This window comes from Aphanomyces astaci (assembly GCF_000520075.1).
Source record: "Aphanomyces astaci strain APO3 unplaced genomic scaffold supercont1.33, whole genome shotgun sequence".
Taxonomy (NCBI): Eukaryota; Oomycota; class Saprolegniomycetes; order Saprolegniales; family Verrucalvaceae; genus Aphanomyces; species Aphanomyces astaci.
Window position 1 is genome coordinate 38,751 of NW_009798296.1, and position 24,781 is coordinate 63,531.

Below are 24,781 nucleotides of genomic sequence, written 5' to 3' on the forward strand. Positions count from 1 at the left end.
CGAGACGCCACCCGTCCGCATCATCGTACACTCGCGTCTCATGTGAACCCTCCATGCGACGAGTATCTTGTTGCGCCCGTCATCGCCATCGCTGACCTTGGCTGTGCCTACTGTGGTAAGTGTACTGTCACCACACTACAACATCCCTTTTAAAATGCATACCAAGTCGTATCATTCTATAGAGGTTTCATACTCTAGACGTGGTTGCAAGAACCTCCAACATTTAATATTGTGCATGTGTCTGTCATTTTGGTGCATGTGGTGGGGTTAATGATAATATTTGGTTCGACTTCATTTGGTTTCAGTATACCGTCCATGTTCCACCGCCGCATTATAAATAAACCCCAACGGGCAATGGAAAACTACCACGGCCCCTCATTTTCAAGATGAGTTCCGAGTACTCGACCGACGACGACGCGCCGCCGCCGCCGCTGCCCACACAGCCTTCCGCCACAGACCTGCCGCCATCCATCAGCACCGGCTCGTCGCTCTTGGCATCGTTGGTCAAGGCCAAGCCGGCGCCGCTGAGTGATGCAAGTGAATCGTCCGACGACGACGACGACGACGACCCGCGGTCCCATGCCCCTTCCGAAGACGATGACGACATGGACGAAGACGAGCTCGAGCAACTGCTCGTCAAGCAGGAACAGCAGGCGTCGCTTCGCAATGCTGCCGCGGCCGACACCCACGCTGCCGACGACGACGACGACAACCTCCGCAAGGTACTCATCGATCCGCAGTCAGTCGTCATCGTCGTTCAACGTACACTTGTTGATCGTAGGAACCCAAGGCAACGCTGTCGTCCACGGTGTGCGAGGTGTGCCAGGAAGACACGTCCAACGCCAAGCGCGCGCTCGTGTGCGCGCAATGCGGCGTGCGGTTCCACCCGACGTGCTTTCGTCAAAAGTACGCCAAGTTGATCCAAACGAATCACTTGAAGAAATGGTTTTGTCCCGACTGCGAGCCCATCAAGAAGATCGTGGTCACGCCCAAGGGCAAGGGAAAGGCCGCGGGGCGGCGTCCGCCGTCGTCCGACCCTCGAGCGACCCCTCCGTCCCGCAGCAAACCATCCGGCAGTGCCGCTGCCGCCGCTTCGTCCTCGACGCCGAAAGCCACCGACGAGTCGTACGCCAGGTATCCTTCCCACGATTTCTCGCATCTGGTGGTGGTGGTTGCTTTCCTGTATGCTGCCATGTCCCTTGGCTTTATCGGCATTGGGTATTTGTATGCTGACTCGCCAAATCTATCGATTGATTGATTGTACTGAGTTTTGTATGTGAAAAGGTGCCGTCGTGTGGTGATTGGTATCACACTAATTCAAGTCACATACACTAATTCGGCGTTGGTGTATGCTGGTTTCCTGCAATCTAATTGGCTACATTCTTTTGCCGATTCTTCTGTACGTTTGTTGCGTCGCACAACAATAGTTCTACTTTTTGAACCGAGTGGACAATATAACACTGAAGTATATATATATATATATATATATTAGGTTGTTTTGGGTTCAATTCTACTCGAGGGTTTTCATACTGGGTTTCTATAACGTCTCTTGTGATTATATATATTCTGAACGAAATAGTATAGATATATATTTTAAAGGGTGATTTCAAACTTGTGACATGTGTTCACGTCGACAAAGTGACGTTGGTATGACTATGCTCTTAGTTTGTCTTGCAAAAAAGATATTGTCGCTGCCAATGGTGTCCATATATATATATACTCTACTACACAGTCCAGTTGATACTTGACGATATATTGTCTATCTTTTACCCAAAATTTGGACTTTTGTGCTGATTCGCCAAATCTATCGATTTGTTCTACCTTGTGTACGTAAAAATCGCCCAATGTCACACTAATTGAAGTCACACACGAATTCAATGTGGCATTGGTCGAAAAGTGGATAATTTTTGATTGGCTACTTGATTATTGATCTGGGTTTTGATTGGTCGATTTTCGATCGTCTGCTGATTTGGTGATTCTGCGCATTCGATTGACAATATATATATATAATTTCAAAAATCGACTTGACCATATATATAAATATATATATAAATATATATATATATATATATATATGCTGTGTAGGTTGGTCGAAGTCGCGTTAAAAGCTGGGCGCAAGTTCAACGGCCTCGTGTTGGAAAAGGGCGAGGAACTGCTCACGTTAGCTCAATCCCTCAAGCACGACGTGGAGCAGCACTTGGGTCCATCATGTACTTCGTTAAAAGCCCATCACTCTCAGCACCATCACTCTCGAAACGACGCCACGAATGACACGAATCCCGACCACATATCGATCTCGGAGGAAGCTTCATCGGACCATCTCGTGCTCTTGCGCAAGTTGGCGGCAGGGCTGAGTCAAGTAGAAAGCCTCGTGTACACACTGCAGTACCACGCCGTGCAGACCGAAGTAGACCTGATAAAAGACGTCAAGTACCCGCCCAACCTGGAGCAACGGACCCTCGAACGAGAAGCGAAGGAGATGCATAAAGCCAAACTAAAAGTTAAAACGGGAGGCGGCGCGTCGCGGCTGTACTCGTCGGCCCAAATCGCCAAGCTAGAGGACTGGTACGCCAAGAGCAGCCGCCCCGAAAGCTCCGAGATCCACGCCATGTACCGAATCATCAACTCCCCCGCGTACGCCGACGCCGACCTCCAGCCCGAAGGGATTGCCGTCAAGCAGATCCGCATCTGGTTTGACAACCGACGCGCCAAGGAACGACTTGATTACATGCGAATCAAAATGAAGGTAAGATGAATGGCTCCTGTAGGTCATTTGTTTGATTTTTTTATTGGTAGGATAATATTCAGGATGGATTTATTTATATATATAGAAATGAATCATTGATATAGAGAGTTTGGAGAATGTATGTCGTTTGGGTGGGAGAGTGTAGGTCATTTGTTTGATTTTTTATTGATTGGATAATATTCAGGATGGATTTATATATATATATATAGAAATGAATCATTGATAAAGAAAGTTTGGAGAATGTATGTCGTTTGATGGCGTGTGTTTGATGTGAGAGTGGTGGTCTTGATAAAGGGAGGGGGGTCGCTTGATCTTTTTTCTTTGCGTGATTATTATTCGATGGCGCGATTGGAAAGTATACGAGTCTACATGGATATATAGTAGATACTATCAATACGACCTATATATATATATATATTTATATATCGTTTCAAGCGACAGTTTTGATTAGTGTGTTATTGGGGCGACAAAATATAGCCACAGGACCAACACCCGACGAATGTTTGTTATCGTTTGGCTTTTCATTCAGATATGAAACGTATATATATAATATATATGTAAAAAAACGTCTGGAATATATATATATATCTATTAGGACGTGGACACGTCTGGCCTGGATTCGGAAAGCGTCAAGAAGATGAAGGCGGGGTACATTGACGAAGCCAAGGAAGTGCTCGAGGGGCGCGTGGCCAAAATGCGCGAAACGAGTTCCGGCGCCATGGACATCATGGAGGAGGCCGAGCAGCTCATTGGCGACACGCCCGCGTCGGTACGGAATATATATATATATCAAATGTGACAGGTGTTGGTGGTTTTGTATATCATGATATATATACAAAAACCAAAAAAAACTGTCACCTATTTGATATATATCATGATATATATATCAAATAGGTGACAGTTTTTTTGGTTTTTGTATAGGAAATAGATATCAAATGTGTGTATATATATCAAATGTGACAGGTCTTGGTGTTGTTGTATAGGATATATATATATGAAATGTGACAGTTTATTGTTTTTGATAGGAGGACCTCGCACCTCCGCCCCCTCTTCCATCCCATCATCATCCGTACTCTATCGCAGCTATCACGACCAGCACCAGTCTATCGTCCCCAGAGAAGAAACCTGTCAAAGCCAAGCAGCGTCTGCGGATGGACCATGTGGCGTCCGTGCGCAAAGCAGTCAAGATGGCGCGGGAGGCTGGGCTCAGGTATTATTGGATATATATATATATATATTTGTGATAGATGGATAGTGTTTGGTTGGAATCGCATGTATGATTTATATATATATATATATGTACTTTGGTTTACCATTCCTCGATTTGAATCATATATATATATATATATATGTACTTTCTATCCACGACATGGATATTATTTCAACTATACTGGCGTCTATGTCTATGCGTGGTTGTCGTGTACGATGTTTGTATTTTTTTGTCGTCATCGATATGAAATATTTTAAATCACATATATTTCATCTCGTTGCTTCTATATATCTATATATATACCTTGCGTCGTCGTCTAGTCCACCTTTACAAATCGGACCATCATATATATATATACATATGCTCTTGACATTATCCACCTCCCACACCACGTGTCTATATATCTATATATATACACATTTTCTCGTTTCTACACATATATATCATTCCCTGCTGTGTGTAGTGAGGACGAAATCAAAGACGAACGCAGTCGTGCTATTCAATTGGCGCGGGATCGCCTGTACATGAACGGCAAGCCGTTGGGGCCGCACCCTCTCAATAAGGACCAAGTGACTCATTTGAAGCTGACGCTGCTCAAGCTAGTTGAAGACGACGCTGCCCCCGAGTGTGTGATGGATATATTGGAGCTGCTGCTGTCGGTGGAGCTGCCGGTGCCCGTGCTACTCGACACCCGACTGGACCGACAGCTGCGACTCGTAGCCAAGGCTCACCAGCACAACAAGGATGTGGTGCGCCTTGCCTCGAAACTGAGCGAGGTTATCCAGGCTACTACAGACGCCTACTATCAAGCTAGTAGTTGCCACCACGTCGAGTTCTCACTCGACCAGGTCGAAACACTCGAGCGCGCGTTCCACGAGGTCTATATATATATATATATATATATGGTCCATCAATGTATATATATATATGGTCCATCAATGTTTGTTTACTACCCTATATTATATTTGAACGACGTTTGAGTAGTAGCATCTATTGTGCTTCGTTCTTCCAGTGTGTGACTTTGTTCGTAGTGGATGTATATATATATATATATATATATAGAAAGCGAACCTATTATTGGTTGGTCTTTTAATATATATGATCTTGTTTCGTGTATATAATTATATTATTCCTTGGATAGTAGCCTCAGCTGTATAATTGTTTAAATTGTTTATATAGAACGACTCGCCAGACCAAGATACGTTGGTGCAGCTGGCGTCGACGCTGAACGAAGGCGATCCACTCGACTACAAGCACGTGCGAAGCTGGTTTTACAAGCGCAAGGCGGCCGGCCATCCGCTCCCAGATGGACATGTTAGCGATCATGGAGTACGTACATGTGACCATGTTCAAGAGTGTGAATATATTCAAACTATTGATTCGATACTATGAATTTCCAGACCCCGTCGAATCGAATCACGAATCGACGCTATGATTGGCTAATCCATTTTGGAGTGGATTATTTGATTGGCTCATACAGAAAGAACAATTGTATATTCAACCAATCAGAACAACTCCAGCGTTCATTCAATATAGTATTAGATAAACTTATAGCGAAATATCACAATATATCATTCGATTGAAATTGGATATTATACCGTTCTAGTTGCGTTTTATATCGTTCATGGTGAAACAAATACGGTAGAGTTGGGTTGGCTAAAATAAGAGAGAGGGACGACTTGCCCTTGGCTTGGAGAATCGATTTGTGCTGGATGTTGAGCTTCTTCAATATATATATATATATATATATATATATATATATTGAAGAAGCTCAAAGTATATCTGTAGACATTAATATATATGTCTAATGATATACGTTTTGTTTGGACCGGTATTGGTCATCAAACGTTGATAATGCGCGTTGATTGGTTCAAACATGTCCAACATGTGATTTGATTGGCTAGAATATCATTTTTTCACCACCATGTATTTCTTTGCGTAATAATATCCTATATTATTCGAAAATGACCACGTTATAACCAAATGTCCCGATAGGACATGGGGGAGCACGACGACATGGACGACGACGACATGGGTGACGACGACCTGGACGACGACGACAAGGGGCATGCGACTAGTACTAGTAGTATTACTAGCGCGGCGAAACCGGGCAAGTCGAATGGACGCATCTTCAATGACAAGCAGGTGGAGCGGATGAGCGCGCTGTTCGAATCCACGGCGCGGCCGCCCAACCCCGTGATGGACCAGCTGCAGGACCAGCTTAATGCGGAAGGCGACGGCGGCATCACCAAGAGACAGCTCAAGACATGGTTCTCAAACAAGAGAGCCAAGGATCGCCTTGAGTTTGTCAAAGGTACACACTAATTGCAGGCATACACTAATTCCGTATATATGTGACGATGTACTGAATCGTGGTTGAGACTACTAGTATGTTTTGGTGTACAAAATGAAATGAATGTCGACCCTCTCACACTAATTGAAGTCATACACACGAATTGTGTGGAGTGTTGTGCGGGCCACAGACTATTTCAAGTCTCACACTAATTTCTGGTTCATGGATTGGTGATTTGAAATATGTTGTGTGTTGTCCATTTTAAATGGTTTGAATGTTATCCAACCATATAAGACGACTAATATGTCCATGTAGCCCGCGTGAAGGAAGCGCAGGCGGCCGGCGCGGATGATCTGGACGCGGTCAAGGAAGCGGCCGACTTGGAGTACCGTCAAATGCACAAGGAAGGCAAGGACGAAGCTGGCTCGGAGGATAATGTACGATATATACATCATCATGATATATATATGGGGTTGGTGGTTCAATATGGACAATATAGGATGACTCTGACGGCGATGACGTGGCAGCAGGATTGAAGCGCAAGAAGGGCGGCGCAAAGACCCACCCGCCCGCCAAGAAGCGCGCCAAGCGTTCAACATGAAGATGGAACCATGCTTGAATTAGTAGTTATTGCTCTATAAATAGGCGCGTTCGTACTGTAGTACTGGTAATATCCAACTATACTAGTACAATTAATAGTATGTACTAGTAGTAGCAGTCAGTGGGCATACAGTACAGTCGTAGTAGCTACTAGTCACGTTAGTAGTAGTACTACTGTGCAAAGAAACGTCGACGGTAGTGACCAGTCAGTCGTCCATATTTCGGGCCTGTTTCGCCGATCGGGAACAGGCGCGCTAAAGTTAGACGAGGGGCTGCATAGATGACGCTTTCATCGACAAGATGATAGGAGCGGTCGTTAGTACTACAGTATGTAGTAGTACTCCCTGGTGCGAGCAACATAGAAACCACGCGTTGATGTTGTGTGAATGAACTTGGTCGTAAGATCGAGGTAGTAGCGATCGATCACAGTCCGAGTACTAGTCCCGCGATGAATCGAATACGCGCATGTTGTCATATACACTTGCTTGAGTGGCGGCGTCATGATGACGCTGAGAGGCCGCCGCATCTCTATGCGGCACGACCAGCTAGCTACGTCGTGGGGACGCGGACATTCCATGACACCAAAACCCACGGTTTCGATTTTTCAAAGGGATAAATTACGCGCTTTTGATTGGTTGAACGCTGGTGGGATGAACCAATCACAGACCAGAAAGCTGAACAAAAATCGAATGCGAAGAAAATCTCCGACATGGAAAACAACACATAATTCCAATGGCATCGTGTCGGCCCTACGATGATGGTTCGTCTCGACGGCGCCACCTTCGCCGCCGCCGTGACGTAAGCAAGGACAAGGCAGATGGACGAGGTCATGGAGGATGCAGAGGCATGGAGCTACGTAACGCAGCGTACGACTATGTCGAAGATGCTGGCGACCACTGGGATCTTACAAGTAGCTCAACAACCACCTCCACGTCGTACAAACACACGTCGACGTCGCCCTTGCTTCGGCGGCGGTTGTCTGTCGTCACCGCATGGGGCGAATCGACTCTCGTCCTGTACCCCACTACTCCCCCAGCCCAAGCAGCGTTGCCAGTACATTCCACACAAGTTCCACCTACCAGTTCCCTCCTCGACCTCATGGAGGCACTCCATGCGTCTCGACGACAGCGCGCAATAACTGCATCGACTTCTACTACCACCTCATTCACGCTCTTTGCCGACGAACATCTTGCAGCCTGGACTGACGAGCAGCAGCACGAGCCACCGTCCCACGTATGCGACCTCATTCCTCTGTCACCACATCCGATGGACGCGAGAACTACATACGACGGCCGTGTCGCCAAGCACAAGCGCATTGGCGAACTCCTGGGGGAAGCCAAGTCTCCTGGACCTTGGACGCATCCATCGCGCTCTCAACCGTATCGCATGTTGAAGGATGCGTCCACAAGGCTCCCTCCATCTCCACTACTGCAACAGCATCCGTCCTCGGTGATTGCATGACACAGGACACTACTCCGATATACGAAATCAATCGAGTAGTTGGTATGTATACGTTATATGACGTTTCGTATACGTACAAGACAAGGATAATTACTACCCGAGCCTAGTAGTACTAGTAGTATATACAGGACTACCACTATTTACTGTTAAAAGACACTACTCCGATATACGAAATCAATCGAGTAGTTGGTATGTATACGTTATATGACGTTTCGTATACGTACAAGAAAATGGTAATTACTACCCAAGCCTAGTAGTAGTATATATGGGACTACCGGTATTTAAAGCATCATGGGAGGATCGTACTAGGTGCAGGACACTCTGGAATACTACTACTTGTCTTGCAACGCCACGAAATGGTCGACCAAATGCTCCACGGGCAGTTCCTTTCGACATACTTTGGCGAAATCTTTGACAAACGCGGTAAACTTGCGCTCTTCGTAGTTGGTCGTGTACCTACATACAGAACATTCATATATATATATAATATATATATATCATTTCAAACAGATACATTCGTAACAAAGGATGACATCATCCATCATGGTTTGATCATTTTTCCAGCTAAAACACGATTTTCAAATCCGCTTTAATTTGCACATGTATTTGAAAATGTCGTAGCCAATCAAACTTCACTCGGTAGACATTTCAACCAATCATCGTTTAGTGTAGTTTGTGGCCACTAGGATAAGTTTATCAGTTATACATATGTCAATCGAATACGCTAGTAGGAATCAATCCATCCATCCCTCACAGATCCATGTCCAATCGATTACTAGTATTTGCGAAACATCAATTCCGTGGCCAGTGCAAAAAACTATATGTATACTACTAGTACTACTAGTAAAATGAGTAGATACAACAACGTACTGGAGCCACGCCGAGAGCACTTGTCGACGATCACTCAATGACAAGGGCGTGGACTCAAACAAGTGATGCTGGCTTAACATTGCGTCGGCCACCGCCGCCATGTGCATATCATTTCCGAATGCCGTGAGCAGACCAAATGCCAGATGGGACACGGTGGGCAGCACCGTAGTGGGGCCCGTGGACGTGAGCAGTGTCATGATGGCGACCCACAGCGGCGTAAGTTGCGCAGTGAGGACAGTGTCCACGATGGATTGGAACTGGACGAGGGGCGGCGCCTCGCGCTTGGCCACCACGTGATTCACAAACACAACGACCGCTCGAAGGGCCTCGCGCTGGTTGAGATCCATCAGACATGCGATGGCGAGGTGCAATATGGGCGGAAACTCGGCGTCTGACACGATGCTCGATGGGCAAAACACCAATGCGCGCTGGACGAGCTCAAAGTAGGCGCGGATGAGGTCGGGGATATGGCGGGGCGACGGCACCGATTGGCAGTGGGTCATCACGTCGTGTCCAATGGCCACGATGACGTGCATGATAGGTGATGATGGTGCAAGATGAGAGCTGTATAACTCGACTGCGACGATGGCGCACGGGATCGCCGCCGACGATGTCACAGAGTGGCCTTCGATCCACGATAACAAGGACCAACACTCCACGGACGAAACAAACGCTGGCGTGTGCTTCATCGCGTGCAGCGTCGCAGAAAATACATCGCAGAGAGCATCGACCACTATAGAATACTAGAGTTAGAAATATACACACGAAATGGTATATATATATATATAATATTATTTGTATTCAATCGATATGGTACAGTAGTAGTGTTGTATATGGTATGGTATATATATATTTATATATATTAGTGTGATTACCACAGGACAATTGTTTACATACAAAATTCAGTACAACGAAACGATCGATAGATTTGGCGATTCAGCACAAAAGTCTACATTTTGAGTAAAAGATAGACAATACAACATGCCGTCCCACCGAATCGATAGAGTTGGAGAACCAATCAGTACATATATATTCAGCTTTGGGGTCATCCACAGACAATAATACTATTATATATCATCAAACAAGCAGTAGAACAGTACCGTCCAATGGCAACGACGGAGCAGCCGACGCGACGCGAGTGATGTGCGGCCAGCTCAAGTCGACCACGTGCTGGGTAAGAGCGGGTCCACCGGCCGCAGCAGATGGCGCGTCCAGGAAGCGAAGAACGGTGCCGAGGGCGTGGAGTTCCATGGGCACATGCGATGGGGTGGGGGACGAAGGCACCGCGAGGCGGATAAAGATCGAGTGGAGGAGCTGCTCCAGAGCCAGACGACCCCACGCAGACACCGCCGCCACGCGCACCACGCCTTCGACCACCCATTGCCGATCTTGCTTGTCCAGATGGCCCAAACTTGCCTATCATGCAATATACAATTATACGTCAAGTGTGCTCCATATACATGTCCAATCTGGCAATATGTGTCCAATCGGGCAATATGCGTCGAAACTGGCAAAACATCTGGCAATATATCTGGAAATATGTCCGATCTGGCAATATGTCCAATCTGGCAGTATGCGTCGAAACTGGCAAAACATCTGGCAATATGCCTAATCTGGCAGTATGGCAAAATGTCCGATCTGGAAATATATGTCCGATATATATGGCGGCAATAATACATGTCCAATGTGGCAATATGTGTCCAATCTGACGAGTTGCATCGTACATGGAGTGACCCAAGTGCCGTGGATACAATCTCGTGTCGTTGGCTGAGTATCGACGTGCAAGAGGCGCAGAGGATGTTGAAGGCTCTGCACGCGGCGGAGCTGGCGACGGACACGGTCATGCCAAAGCACAAGTACTGGAACGTCGCGTCCAAGAGCGACGTGTCGGCGGCGCCGTGGGTCGTCCACTGCGCATGAATCAACGGACCCAAATTACCTACTCAATGCATCCACCAATGTTCATCATACACTCCCTTGTATATCCCAAATCAAGTGAATATATATATATAGACACACAGATACACACAACTAGATGGAGCAAATATTATTATATTATATATATGTGGCTATTTGTCGAGACCAGGGCGAATCGAATCACGAATCATCGACGCTAGGATTGGCTAATCCATTTTTGAGTGGGTTATTTGATTGGCTATTACAGAAAGGACAATTGTATATTCAACCAATCAAAAGCTTCCAGCAAGGGATTCCATATATTTTTTTGTGATTCGACAAACCATATGCGGCGACTGTTAAAAGTTAGTGTCTAGCGAATATAAAAAATACTTCACACTCTCTCGTTTCCGGCCAAACCAAAAAAAAAGATTCGAATCACTCATCCATATATATATATATGTATCGAACATACCTAGAAACGCCGACGCCACCACAACAACAGACGGCGTGACGTCGGCAAAGAGGATGGACGTGCACAGGTGCAGCACCATCTGCTGCGTCGGGAGGTCGTCTGCGAGGCGCAGTTTGAGCTCGGATGAGACCGCCGTGAGTGCAAACATGGCGGCTTCCGTGGCTACTTTGGATGACGTGATCAAGTGCACCATGTCGGCCACAAACGAGGCTTTGAGGAGGTGATGGATGGCCACCAAGAGGTCTGTGGCGGCGAGTCGGAAGGCCGTCACATCGTCGTCTGGTTCGTCGTCGTCGTCACTGGCACAAGACTGACGCACCAGAGTGTGCAGCAGACGACGAAAGGCGGCGTCTTGGAATGCCACGTGGCGGGATGCGACGGGGTAGTCTTGGATGCCGAGCCATACGTCGAATGTCAGACATGCGATTTGACGACGGGGTTGGCTTGTTAGGGTCAACTACGGAGCCACAAATCGATGAAATAGATATATAGATATGGATGCAAAAAGAGAGAGAAATATATATATATATTAAATAGCATACACAAATAATAGGGACATGGATGGTATTATCACGTCCTTTTCCACGCGCATTCATTCTGTCAGTGGAGTTGTAATAGTATATATATATATAAATGATAGATAGAATCGACGATAAATAGGGGGGGGTAATAGTATATATCATGAACATAGGTACGTTCCGTATATATATATATATATATATACGATAAATGATAGATAGAATCGACGATAAATAGGGGGATATATATATATGTACATCATACCACCAGATCTGAAAATGCAAGCGCGTCGGGGCTACCAAGGACCAGCCAGTCGAGTTCGGCTTCCCCCAACGTACTGATTAGCGTCGTGATGGCGTGCGCCACCTCTACACATGCAATATATGAGGATATGGTCTTGAATATACACACTTGAAAGGTACATCTCTCTTATACTAGCATCATTTACAAAACGGGTATATATATATATATATATATATATATATATATAAACATCAACACATACGGGCATCGTGGAGCAGGTAGTACTGGATCGTGGGCTGGCATGTGAGCAGAGTCGAGAGGAGCGCCGCCGTCGCCGCGTCCTTCGACGTCGCGGGAGGGTACTCGTTGATTTCCAGGGCGTCGCTCAAGATGAGAGCGCACACCACGACTTCCTTGACGGGTCCTACATATACAATGTTTAAGTCGTTCAGGATATTCGTATATAACAAGGCAAGTTTGGTTCAAATTCCACGGCAATCGATTGGAAAATAGCCAATCACGGACACGCAATATTCAGATGGACCAATCAATGGAAAGAGCATGGATCGAATGAGCAGAATCACCAAATCGTCGACAGACAATCGATGATATATATCGACCAATCAAAACCCACAACACGAACCAAGTAGCCAATCAAATGATCATCCACTCACATTCGACAAATGCAACAACATTGAATTAGTGTATATGACTGAAATTAGTGTGACACGAGACGAGCTATGCAGTACAAAGTAGTATCGATCGATGATAGATTTGGCAAAGAATTAGCCCAAAAGTCGGCCAAATTTGAGTGAATATATATATATACCCGGGGCAGTTTGGGGATGGTGCAGGGCTTGCAGCAGGGCTTGGAATACGGCAGGCATGTTGGAGTACAGTTTGGCGAGGGAGAAGCCGGCGGCTTTGATCCACACGCGCAGACACGTGAGGCCGTTCAAGCGAAGGACGTCCGAGGAGAGCTGCTGCGTGTCGAAGAGGCGGGCGACGAATGGGAACACGACGGCGCTGGCGTCGGTGATCTCGAGCACGAGCGCGTCCTTGCGGCTGGGCGGGAGGTACCTAGTGTTTCATGAAGAGAGATACACATGGAAACGCAGATTACGCATCGTCTGTATCGTCCACCAAACTCGTGAGCAGCTCAAGCGACACGTGGACGTCCACGAGCGATGACACGTGCTGTGTGCAGTCGGTGACACAGCGCGCGCATCCGCCGTCGGTGGCAAGGGACAGCGCGGTCATCGCCATGCAAATGCGCTTGAGGACGATTGGTGCAAAGCTACATGCGAGATAAATGGGATAGTCCACGTTAGAGAAAGGACAGGGGCGAGATGGGAGGGGATTTGGCGACCTGAGGGATCCACTGCGAATGCGTTGTATGAGCAGCTCCACCTGCAACTGAATGGCTTCTTGCTCGCCCGTGGTGAGACCAAACCATTCTTGTCGGATCTAAGCACAACATATCCGATGAGAGGCATTTCGATGGACCGCTCGAGGGAGTATGTACCACCTACCTTGCCGTACAACATGTTGGCGCAAAAGTACTGTGTCTGCGTGGGATCTCCTTGTCCGGGGACCACAGGGCGCACCAACACACGCAATCCATACTCCCACGATTGCTGTCATGACGTCATGCTCAACGTTCTCGTCGCCAACGAAGCAAGATGAATTGGCTACCTTGCATTGGTTCCAAACATGCACCAGGTACTCGTTCGCGAGCCGCTGCTGCTCCGGTCCATCCTACGGCAGCCATCATCCCCCTTCAGCATGCCTCTCTCCATGGCGATTCCGCGCGTCGAGTTCATTCTCACCTGCCCATATAGCGCCCGAATAGCATCTTCAAACAGCTCAAACGTCACTTCCGTGTACTTGTTCATCTTGACTGCACAAAATCTCCCATTGCGGTGGTTTCCGTTTATCCGGAATGCAATTATCCGGATTGTTGGCCCAGTTTTCAAATTGCGCGCCAACAAGCAACGCCGACGTCGTCTCTCTGACAAGGAAGGTCGATGCTTGTCGCTCCATGTGTCGACGATCTCGGGCGTGATGGAAGAGACATACGCTATGGTGATGAAGGGAGCAGTATGAGAGTGCTACTGACGGTTTATGTACTGTACCCGAAGTGTTCTAGTTGATTTGCGTGGAGTTGCAGTCCTGCTCGTGCTGTTCTTGGCCATCTGAATCGTTGCTAGCTATAGATGATTACGAAGTGGACATGGATGTGATGTGCGTATGAAGTATAATATTACAGAATTGGGTGATTCTATGCGATGGTATCGTGGGAAGCCTGCTTCTTGACTTGTTGGGCCTTGAGGTATGTTTCGTACTCTGCAACTTGCACGGAAATGATGACTGAGATAACACCCAGTAGCCACGCGGCGAAGAAAATCCAATGCGCGGTGTTCGTCGTGGACGTCAAGAACACCGCCCACAGGACCAAGAGAGATAGCCCAATCATGGCGCCGTACAGAACGATCGCAGTGAGCGGTACGAGGAACAAGTCGAGCCAACTGTTGCCACAGCATGCGATCTTGTAGTCGTCTTGGACGTGGCGATAGTTTTTCTTGGGTGCGGGGGCCTTGGATTTGCCACCGTCTGGCGTTGTCGTGGGAGCCGAGGGGGTGGTGGTAGTAGTGGCCGCCGCAGTAGTGCTCGTAGCGGCGGCGGCCGTAGCATCCGCGGGGATTGGCGCTTCAATGTCGATGGTCACAGAGGTGGAAGCAATGGGGTTCTCCGTCGCGGTGCTGGTGGTGGCCATGGCGTGCTCAATGGAAGATTCGATTATACCCGCATTCGATACAGCGATTTAATTATAGACCCCCACCATTGTGGGCTATTTATAGGTGGTAAGATCGCGTGCCGTTGGATATTTTGACGCTAACAACGACCATGTTGATTTCGTCGCAGCATGGATGAGATGCAGCCCTGGAAGGACAAACATGCACAACCACGGGCAGGCCGCGGCGAGCGCATGCGATGGCCCATGGATCATCTATGTCGAGTGCTCTATGGACGAGTGGATGCGTGCGTCGTTGGACACGACTGATATCCATGTGCGAGGGACCTGCCGCTCGTCCAAGGATTAGTCAAGGACATGAACAGCCCGACTGTGTGTGGGGTGCCCGCGAACAATCGACCGGAACACAAGAAGATGTTTAACTTTAGAGGGAATGCGAGGAAAGGCAGATGCATCTATGCATTCGTGCCTTCAGCCACATCCTTCTTGGCATGTTCAGCCTTGAGGTACGATTCGTACTGGGCGACTTGGACCGAGATCACAACTGCGATGACACCGGTCAACCACGCAAAGAAGAACATCCAGTGGGCAGCCCCGCTCGAGGACGTCAAGAACACCGCCCACAGGACCAAGAGCGAGAGCCCGATCATGGCGCCGTACAGGGCGATGGCAGTGAATGGCACGAGGATCAAGTCGAGCCAGTTGTTGCCGCAACACACGATCTTGTAGTCGGGGCGTTCCTCTTCTTGGCGGTGGCTGTTGTTGGACGCCGTCGGTGCCTGCACTTTCGGCGTCTTGGCGTCGTGCACGGCGTTGTAATTGGCGTCGGATTGAACGTCCATGATGAGGTCGAGTTGCACACTGGTTTTCGTGGATTCTTGCTTGGGTCGACAAAGATGTGGCGTTGAGTTATCGTTAATTAATATTGCCGTGGATACAAATTACAAGTGAATTTTTTATATTCCTGTTTTCGGAATCCTGTTGGTGCAAGTGTAATGCAGAAACGTGTGCAATGAATACGGTTATCTTGATTAAAGAATACATACTGACATCACTGAATAGTAGTATTCGATTGCTTCTGAAGGTGAATAAAGTGTGTACTCTACTACTGCATCAATTATACTGGAACTATACGAACTACAATATAGCTTCGGGGTGCTACACAGTGTGGGCAACACACGCAATGTATGGGCGCAGTTCCATGGCAACATGGTTCCATGCCACGATATACTAGTAGTACATGATTGGTAGATCTGAAATTATCAACCAATCATCTGCATTTTCATATCCGTTTCGAGAGGTAACTGGATAAAATCAAGTGGCTCGGAACTGTTTTCAGCCCATGGATATTGGAGATTCGGTATGAATTTCCGGACCCCGTTCAATCGAGCGAATCGAGCACCAATCTCTCCCATTGGTCAATCCGAAATTACTTGTCGCTGATTGGCTACAATCCATTTACTGGAAAGGGCGAAGTGGATAATGACCAATCAGATGTCTTGGCTCTATTTGTGCTCGATTGAACGAACAATGCAAAATTGGGAAATTTGAAGAAAATCGACAATATTTATTTCCACTCATTTATTAGCTCATTTTCCATCAACACCAAGAACTAATACGAATTTCAACATGCCACTTTACAGTTAAGAAACACTACCGGTATTATAATAGCAATTTGGAGTAACGTAGAATGCCAATTGTTGCAATAACGTTAGAACCTGTTCCGACTAACTTTTGGAATGGGGTAGAGCCAATCAAAACACGTTCCGCCTCATTCTTGAACCATAATTATCGGCCGACCTATCCAGGGTCATTCTAGTGGCGGCCGGAGATAGTGGATCATGATTGGTCAAAGATAAATATATGTCTAACCAATCAGAAGCATCTTCTCAACAAAGAGCATTTTAATGGACGAAGAGACCGCCGTGTGTGCAGCAGTTCTCGCCGCGGTGACAGCTGCTCTTACACCCTTCGACGGCCGCAGCAACCGTGGACCCATTGAAAACAACTTCGTTGTTCCAAACAACACGTGGTTGCTTGTGAAATCTACGACTTCCCTTAATGCATGGTTCACGCGGCACCTGCGATGCCCTCGACCCACGTTCAATCGAATTGGCATTGATGACCGCGTAGCTTGCACCCTTAACTACCTACCTCACTCAGACGGCTACGAGTCGACGGCAGCATTCTTTGGCATCTCAAAGACCAGAGCGTACGAGTATTGTAATCAAGTGCTTGCTGTTGTTCAACTCTGTTGCGTGTTGGATACCATCTCGGTGTCAACGACACATGCCCTATGGGAGGACATAAGGGTTCGAAGCGTAAGAATTTCCCAATGCCTACGGCGCCATCGACGGCAGTTTGATATCAATAAAACGATTTGAAGACTTCACTGCTTCACTGGGTGGTACTGCCGCACGGGGTTTCCAGCATTCAATATGCAAGCTGTAGTTGATCATCGGATGAAATTCAAGTCATACTCGTTGCGCTCTGGAAGTCAGAACGTTAAGGCGCTCTTTAACCACTCGATATTTGGAAAAAGGTGCCACCAAAGAGTCCCTGGGGGTGGCTGCTTTCTTGGCGACGCTGGTACAAGCTGTATTCACACCTCATGACCCCATACACGATTTACTCGGATATGCCCCAGGACGAAGTGCACTACAACACGATCCACAGTCGCAGCCGCATGGTCGTCGAGCGCGCATTTGGGCTTTGGAAGAACAAGTTTTGTTTTTTTAGACTGAGCTGCTCCAACATCGACGAGCTACATGGCGCGCCTGATTGAAGTATCCTTGGTGTTTCATAACTGGTTCATTGAATTCAATGAGGAGTTGGATAACTTCGAACCCGAGTTCTTCCCCGAGTGGATGCACATCGGTGGCGACACAGTCTTCGATGAGGAGCTGAACCAAGTCGATGGTGCACCTGCAAAACGCGCTCGGGATATGATCAAGCTGTATTTAAGCCAACATGTTAGTATATAAGTATAATTCATCTATATCGCATCTTCGCATCGTTTCATCGCCTTATTAATTACATTGCACAAACATGCATTATATTTCAAATTATTGTATTACTTAGAATTTACTTTGGAGAAGACCATAACAATTACATTTCAAATTGTTGTAATGTATAGAATTTACCCTGGAGAAGCTGGAGCATTTTGTCGTTGACTTCATTGGTTTTATCGATGCTGGCTTTCGTTTCCACCATAAGATCCAATAGCTTTGTCATTTGTTCTGACACGTCCACGCCAGAGCTGCGGGAGTTATTCATCTTGGCTGTCTCAATGAGTCAACTCGCCAGTGCTTCTCCGAGGCTATTGAGCCCTGCCGCAAGGTCTGGATGCTGCTTCTTGCGCATTTGGCGCAGGCGCTGCATCTCCAAGTCGATTTCAACCTTCCGCTTGTTTTGTTGCATGGAGCCAGCGGCATACAAATCCTCTAGCACTTCGACGTCGTCTTCGGCGCCTGGGCTAGCACTGGGGGAACGCTCCATGCCAAAATCGATGTCTCCGAGCCCATGCAAATCCGCAAATGCAACCAACAACTCCGAGTAGTAGCTCGGCTTGGGGGGGGGTCGACAACTCGTCGTTGCCAGTGGCTGTCAAGCTATGCTGGATCGCAACGAACTCCGACCGCAACTTTCGTAACTTGTTCTTGAGTAAATCGACTGAGACCTAGTGTATAATAAGATCTTTGCAATACGTATGATATATTTGGAACCTGGCACGGCTGTTCAGTCAAAATGTAAAACCGTAAGGCAAGTTTTTCCCAGAGTACATGCAGTTGCTTGCTGGACAGGTCGGCATTAAACGATGCGCGAAATCCAGTGAATCGTAGCTCGAGTAGTGCGTTTACCATGGTATGCGTGTACACAACCGGGGCCTCACTTGCCGTGTCAACAAGGCTTGTCGCCATCGACGATGCAATGCTAGACGTGGAAGGTTTGGTTGAGATACGTTTCTTGGGCGTTGTCGTAGCTGCGACGTCGTTGTCTCCCTGCAACTGCGGCGGTTGATGCGACAGCTGCTGCTGAAGCAGCTGAACTTGCTCGAGGAGCTGGGCCTCGGTCATCTTTACCATTGGTTTTAGAAGCATGTTGATGGAAATTTACAATGTATTCCAATGCGACTGTGCTATGATTGGTCACAATTTGGGCCAAGAAGACTGAATAATATCTACACTGGTGGACAAGAATGAGATAGCGAATGACGTGAATTACAAATTTGGATCATTCTTGGTCATTCTTATCCTATTGGTCGGAACAGGTTCTTACAACTCTTTTTGTTTGTCGGAGAATGACCATAATTCCTGATTGAGACATCCTTTTTGAATCCTGAAGTGCCCTACATTGTAGACAATTTTCAGGGCAATCCACGAATTATGTTGATAATTCGTACAATTCAGCTGTATACAGGTCTTCATATATGATATACCTCTATATAAAGTGATATGCCAAGTGTTGACGTACTATTTTAACCTTCCGCGTTGTATGGCTACGAGTATGCATATTCAGAGGATTGTTCTGTGATTTGTGCTTTTCCAATTTTGGGATCAGTGATTCCATCCAAGAGTCCTAAATAGTGTCACGGAAAGCAGGTTCAAAGGGTTCAGAAACAATTGAGAGGTTTTGCAAGTGTTTGAACCATGCTTTTTGCGTCAGAGGGAATACTACGTAGTAGTTATCAAACATACCATTTCTTGCACGAATGCGTTGGCGTTCTGCTCACAAATATCTGTAAATATTATTCGGATATTCATCAATCACAACAATGATGGAGTGACAGCGACGTCATTTCTTAGTGCTGCCTGCGTGCGTTAAGCTAGTACGTTGAGCGCCCAGTTACAGTATCCCAGACATCCGGTACAACCTCAATGCTGTGTCCGACGCCAACGCACTGCTAGACTTTCGATCTCCCGGCTGTGGTGATTCACCTGACATCTTGTTTGTCGTTGAAGACGCGGCGGCGCTCACGTGTCTCCAAGGCAATCAAGAACAACCGCCAATAGCAATAGAAATCGATCGATGGATATGTAGATAGATTTGGCAAAGAATCAAAAGGCAGCAATCATATCCTATCAACCGATGATGTTCCAGAGCGTTATTGCAGGGAAGAATGGAACAGTTGTTTGTCTGAATACTATTGTGCTTTCGAGTGAAATTTCATTGTGTTGTGGCGTGGTTTCTCGTTGGAATCTTAAATCGATTTGATTGGCTACCTCCGATGAGCTCAAAATTATTAGCCAATCAACATCTTCTCAATGAAATTCAACAACCAATCAGATCGATTGTGGATCGGTTTGGTTGGCGCGATTCGATTGCACCCCCTCCCGAAATTTGTATGAAATCGACAATAGTACTTTTGAACCAATCAGAATCATGGGTGCCAAACCAGCTGGTTGGATTTGTCTCACAAGAATCATATACTAGTATGACTTCAAGTGAGGCTTCGATTTCTTTACACTTTACAAAGCGCGCGCAGGGTGGCGGCGACGTCCCGGGCCGTGGGTCGATTGACGTCACGGAAGGAGAGACACTTTTGAGCGAGGTCCAAGATGGGGCTTGGCACGACGTCTGTGAATGTAGGCTGCAGCGCACCTTCACTGACCATCATGGCGATGCGTGCATTGGAGAACCCGCCGGCGTTCTTCTCAGTCATTTCGGCGTACGGGGACTCTAGCGTGTCGAGTTCGCTGAGGAACACGCCAAAACTATATATGTCTGCCTTCTCCGAGTAGTGTCCTCCCGTGAGGACTTCAGGCGCGATCCACGCGACCGTGCCGATGTTGCTCGTCATGGTGTTGTCGTGGCTTGCGACGCGGGAAATCCCAAAGTCGCTCAGCTTGGCGTCCCAGTTGGCGCCCATCAGCACGTTCTTCGACTTTAAATCACGATGGATGATCGTCGGCATGAACGAATGCAGGAAGCACAAGGCGTCGGCGACATCGGCGGCCACCGCCGTCTTGGACGTGCCAAAGTTGTTGTGGCGGGGGTCCCATAAGAACACGCGGTCTTTGGGCGACCGCTTGCGTTCGGCCTTGAGCAGGTCGGTCACGTCGCCGTTGGCCATGAATTCACTCAGCACGGCCAAATCGTGCAGTGTCGACCACGAAATCCCCACAAACCTGACGATCTTGGGGTGTTCTAGGCGCGCACACAGCCGAATCTCGTTCATAAACTCTTGGATCGCATGTTGATCCTTGGCCTTGGACGGCAACAGCTGCTTCATCGCGACGTCCTCGCCGTGGCATGTCGCGCGGAACACGACGCCGTACCCGCCCTTGACCAGAAGCGTGACGTTCTGGATGTGTTCTTGGGGAATGCGGAAGCGCGCCAGGTCCGGATCGAAGCGAATGTCGTTGGCCACGGACCCGCCGTGGGTCGTGGTGCCCTTGTACGTGCCGCTGCCGTGGGTAGGCGTGCCGTTGTTCGAGTAGTACCCGCCACTGCCACTCGTGGCCGGTGTCGATTTCCCCGCTTGCTGCCGTCGCCGATAAATCACAACGCCGACCACAATCAGGACGAGGACCAACACTCCTGCGCCGATCCCAATGTAGGTCGTCGTGGACGTCGACGCGAGGATGACGTTTGGGTCTGTGGGGTAGTTGAACACGATGTTCTTGAACGTTGTGCGGCAAAACGTCATGGCAGCGGCAAAGTTGTTCAAGTTGGCGGAAATGTACGACGTGGGCGTGGCGCTGTTGAACGCGCACATTTCGTTCATGGACTTGTGCAGAGGAAACATGGCTTCGCATGCATGGCAGTAGCTTTCTTGTTGCGCCACCGCGCTCTGGTTGCAATATGTCAAGGACGCGTTCGAGTAGAGCGGGACAGCTTTGATGCATTCGGCCTGCACGACAAGCAGCACGTGAGATATGCGGAAAATCGAGAAATGGCGGTCGTCGTACCGCACACCACAGACCCGGCCACACTTGAACGCCGAGGGGTTTGCATGTGCTCACGGCAGCAGCCTGCGCCTTCCACTGGAGGGACGCATCGATCGCGGCCTTGCATTCCGGAACTCTGCAGAATTCAAGCTGAGATGTCAACCCGATGGGAGGTCCTGGGCGGACACGAAGTGCCGCTTCGCACTTTGCCACCGCCGCATCGTACGGCGCCCTAAATCCAAGGCAGATGGGGTCTGTGTCTTGGGCCATCGTGAACGAGGTCATCACCACGGCGAGGAAGCACGAGTACACGCGCATGAGGAGTTAGTTGGCCGGAGGAACTCAACACCGCTGCTTCTACACTGGCTATTGTGTATGCATCGCAAGGACCCAGCCAATCACAGAGCCGTATGTACGGAGAGTGGATAGGACTCTCTCTCATTTAATATTTTGGTTTTATATGCACTTGATCTGTGTATTAAAGTTCGATAATTGAATAAACGTGGAATTGACAGCTCTCTTGCCACTGGTGTGTCACTCTAGCGTTGTGCTGCTGGGTTGTATGGACGTACGTACAGTTGTAATGTACGAAAAGCTATTGTTTACTTTGTCCAATACTAGTATACAATTATAATATTTCGATTTAAATAAACCGAAATATTATCATAAAATTGGCCAAGTGCCCTGATTGGTACTATACGTATAGTATGTATTGACATCACTTGGTGCGTCGTTGGTCATTGAGCATGTCCGGATACACTACTGTACACGTCAAGTTAGTGGGGACGTCCATCGCCCAATCCTAAACGACATCCACATGTTTTATCCGGTCAAAATATCGATGAATGGATAATACTGCACCAAGTTCTATTACAACTGTACTACTTTTCACCCACTCGGATAGTAATACTACGTTTTACAGTTCAATCGATTTACAGTTAGCAAGTCGTAAAATCAATTTTCAGACTTTAAACTTCGGATGTAATGATGTGTGTAATACTTCGAAGTTCGGTTAAGCAGTAAATTTACTCGACCTCTTGTTCAGTGACGAAGTTTGTTGTGATCGTTCAAATGATCAGTTCGGCAATCGACAACGTCTAGTAGACCTCTTGTTAGAGTGACGAAGTTAACGGTAACGTTATGAGCTGGGAAAATCAATTTCCCAACCGACTTCTACAGTCCGAAACAAAATTATAGACGCACCCCAAAATTCTCGAGTTTACAATGAAAACAATGGTTTGGTCAGCAACGATCAATCATAAGGACATTCAGTGCTTGCAGTCAACCCATAGAATAACTTAAGTCATGTACTCCGGAGTATTAGTAAGAAAATAAATCCAATTTTCAAACTTTTGGGTGAAACAAAACTATAGACACACTTTTTGATTCGACTAACGTAAAAGCAAATAACTATTTAACCAATCAGCACTTTTTAAAGTAAACCAAATGCTTACAAGCAATTGCATGTCACATACATGACTTCTCGACACCCAAACCACGATTTCAGCATGCCACACGGCAAAAGCATCACCGAAGACGAAAAGGGCCAAATAAAGGCGTATTTCACCCTCAGGAAGTCGTTGCGTTGGATCGCCAATGCTCTGGGACCTAGCGACAAACTCGTACGCACCTACATTGCCCATCTGCAACAGCCGAGGACGACCAAACGAGCTGGATTTTCAGGCTTGCCACACGAAAAGGAATGCCGTATAGGCAGATTACTGTAGCACTAGACGGTAAAGTAACCCAAATGACATTTATTCGTGTGCTTCGTATGTCAAAATTTGCAATATACATCAAACCGGTCGGGCCCACGACTTATCACCGAGCACAAGAAGCACCGTGTCGACTTTGCTGCCAAATACTGAAAGCACTGTTTGAATGTCCTTGTGATTGATCGTTGCTGACCAAAGCATTGTTTTCATTGTAAACTTGAGTATTTTGGGGTGCGTCTATAATTTTGTTTCGGACTGTAGCGACAAGTCGAAAAATGCCCGTGGGTTGGTGTTCGATGAACGATGGGACGAAAGCACAAGAAGCAATATTGTGGACCGACGAGATGGATGAGAGCCATCTCAAGTAGGTTGTCCGGCTTGGCCCGAACGGTGTTGGTCACGGAAAGGTCAATGCAACTTGGGCAAATAGCACTTGTGCCCACAGTGCAGTGGCCATCCAGGACGCACCTGCCAGACAAGATGCGACCCAATTATCTACGAGTCGTTATACATGATTGCATATTCGATATGGGTATGCGGTCATGCTGCCTCAGTGGAGTTCAAAGTTTAAATTCGAGTAAGCTTTGCGAAGCTACCGGTAGTAGCACAGCAACTGGCACCGATAGGGTGGTACTATGTACTCCGGAGTAGTACAGAGGCGTGGAAGTATCAAGAGGAGGGAAAAGAGGTGGATGCCAGAGGCATGTAGAAAAGGGAAAGGATGAGAAAAGGAGTCGAGGAAGGTAACCTCGGGGCCTAACCAGGGACGCTAGGCCAAGCGTCCCGGCCATAATAAACACAAAGAGGAAGACGTGGGCTCACAAAGAAGGAACAAGAAGTGAGCAGCTAGACCAAGAACAGGCTTATGCATGCCTGTGATTGGTGGAAAACCACTGGTGCCAGAGGCAGGAGGGGCGCAGGACGGGAGACACAGGACCCAGAGGGCTGGTGAGTTGCCACCTCGTGACAGGAAGCTCGCGCATGGTGGACCTCTCAAATATTTAGAAGTTTGTAATCGCAGGTGAATCAGATGGATTCTATTTTAAATAAAATATATGCTTCAACATTTTCTCATTCTCGTCTGATTGGTCATATTTTAGCCAATAGG

At 47.5% G+C, this 24,781-nt stretch overlaps 8 protein-coding genes across 8 annotated transcripts; 2 read left to right on the forward strand and 6 right to left on the reverse strand.

Annotated features, from left to right (window-relative positions):
- Window positions 1–283: 283 nt before the first annotated feature.
- Window positions 284–6,943, forward strand: H257_11238 (hypothetical protein). The gene is made up of 10 exons (XM_009838124.1): window positions 284–722; window positions 782–1,134; window positions 2,086–2,746; window positions 3,342–3,515; window positions 3,772–3,956; window positions 4,420–4,834; window positions 5,136–5,285; window positions 5,952–6,270; window positions 6,565–6,686; window positions 6,749–6,943. The coding sequence occupies exons 1-10, from the start codon at window positions 387–389 to the stop codon at window positions 6,848–6,850; spliced, it is 2,817 nt and encodes a 938-aa protein (XP_009836426.1). The 5' UTR covers window positions 284–386; the 3' UTR covers window positions 6,851–6,943.
- A 628-nt stretch (window positions 6,944–7,571) lies between these two features.
- Window positions 7,572–8,475, reverse strand: H257_11239 (hypothetical protein). Its single transcript, XM_009838125.1, has one exon. It carries the CDS (start codon window positions 8,163–8,165, stop codon window positions 7,722–7,724), a length of 444 nt encoding a protein of 147 aa, XP_009836427.1. The 5' UTR covers window positions 8,166–8,475; the 3' UTR covers window positions 7,572–7,721.
- Window positions 8,476–8,488: 13 nt separating this feature from the next.
- H257_11240 (hypothetical protein) lies at window positions 8,489–14,208 on the reverse strand (the record flags this gene model as incomplete). The annotated part of the gene is made up of 13 exons (XM_009838126.1): window positions 8,489–8,766; window positions 9,181–9,913; window positions 10,281–10,596; window positions 10,905–11,119; window positions 11,552–12,008; window positions 12,335–12,438; window positions 12,576–12,737; window positions 13,143–13,393; window positions 13,437–13,610; window positions 13,683–13,780; window positions 13,846–13,950; window positions 14,009–14,071; window positions 14,143–14,208. The coding sequence occupies 13 exons, from the start codon at window positions 14,206–14,208 to the stop codon at window positions 8,643–8,645; spliced, it is 2,868 nt and encodes a 955-aa protein (XP_009836428.1). The 3' UTR covers window positions 8,489–8,642.
- Window positions 14,209–14,556: 348 nt separating this feature from the next.
- On the reverse strand, window positions 14,557–15,235 carry H257_11241 (hypothetical protein). Its single transcript, XM_009838127.1, has one exon. It carries the CDS (start codon window positions 15,087–15,089, stop codon window positions 14,595–14,597), a length of 495 nt encoding a protein of 164 aa, XP_009836429.1. The 5' UTR covers window positions 15,090–15,235; the 3' UTR covers window positions 14,557–14,594.
- On the reverse strand, window positions 15,235–16,016 carry H257_11242 (hypothetical protein). Its single transcript, XM_009838128.1, has one exon. It carries the CDS (start codon window positions 15,908–15,910, stop codon window positions 15,524–15,526), a length of 387 nt encoding a protein of 128 aa, XP_009836430.1. The 5' UTR covers window positions 15,911–16,016; the 3' UTR covers window positions 15,235–15,523.
- A 959-nt stretch (window positions 16,017–16,975) lies between these two features.
- H257_11243 (hypothetical protein) lies at window positions 16,976–17,853 on the forward strand (the record flags this gene model as incomplete). Its single annotated transcript, XM_009838129.1, has 3 exons — window positions 16,976–17,291; window positions 17,611–17,657; window positions 17,716–17,853. 3 exons carry the CDS (start codon window positions 16,976–16,978, stop codon window positions 17,851–17,853), a joined length of 501 nt encoding a protein of 166 aa, XP_009836431.1.
- A 509-nt stretch (window positions 17,854–18,362) lies between these two features.
- On the reverse strand, window positions 18,363–19,144 carry H257_11244 (hypothetical protein; the record flags this gene model as incomplete). Its single annotated transcript, XM_009838130.1, has 3 exons — window positions 18,363–18,560; window positions 18,616–18,747; window positions 18,794–19,144. The coding sequence occupies 3 exons, from the start codon at window positions 19,142–19,144 to the stop codon at window positions 18,363–18,365; spliced, it is 681 nt and encodes a 226-aa protein (XP_009836432.1).
- Window positions 19,145–20,390: 1,246 nt separating this feature from the next.
- On the reverse strand, window positions 20,391–22,423 carry H257_11245 (TKL protein kinase). Its single transcript, XM_009838131.1, has 2 exons — window positions 21,980–22,423; window positions 20,391–21,921 (listed from the first exon to the last, which is right to left on the reverse strand). The coding sequence occupies exons 1-2, from the start codon at window positions 22,274–22,276 to the stop codon at window positions 20,530–20,532; spliced, it is 1,689 nt and encodes a 562-aa protein (XP_009836433.1). The 5' UTR covers window positions 22,277–22,423; the 3' UTR covers window positions 20,391–20,529.
- Window positions 22,424–24,781: the final 2,358 nt, after the last annotated feature.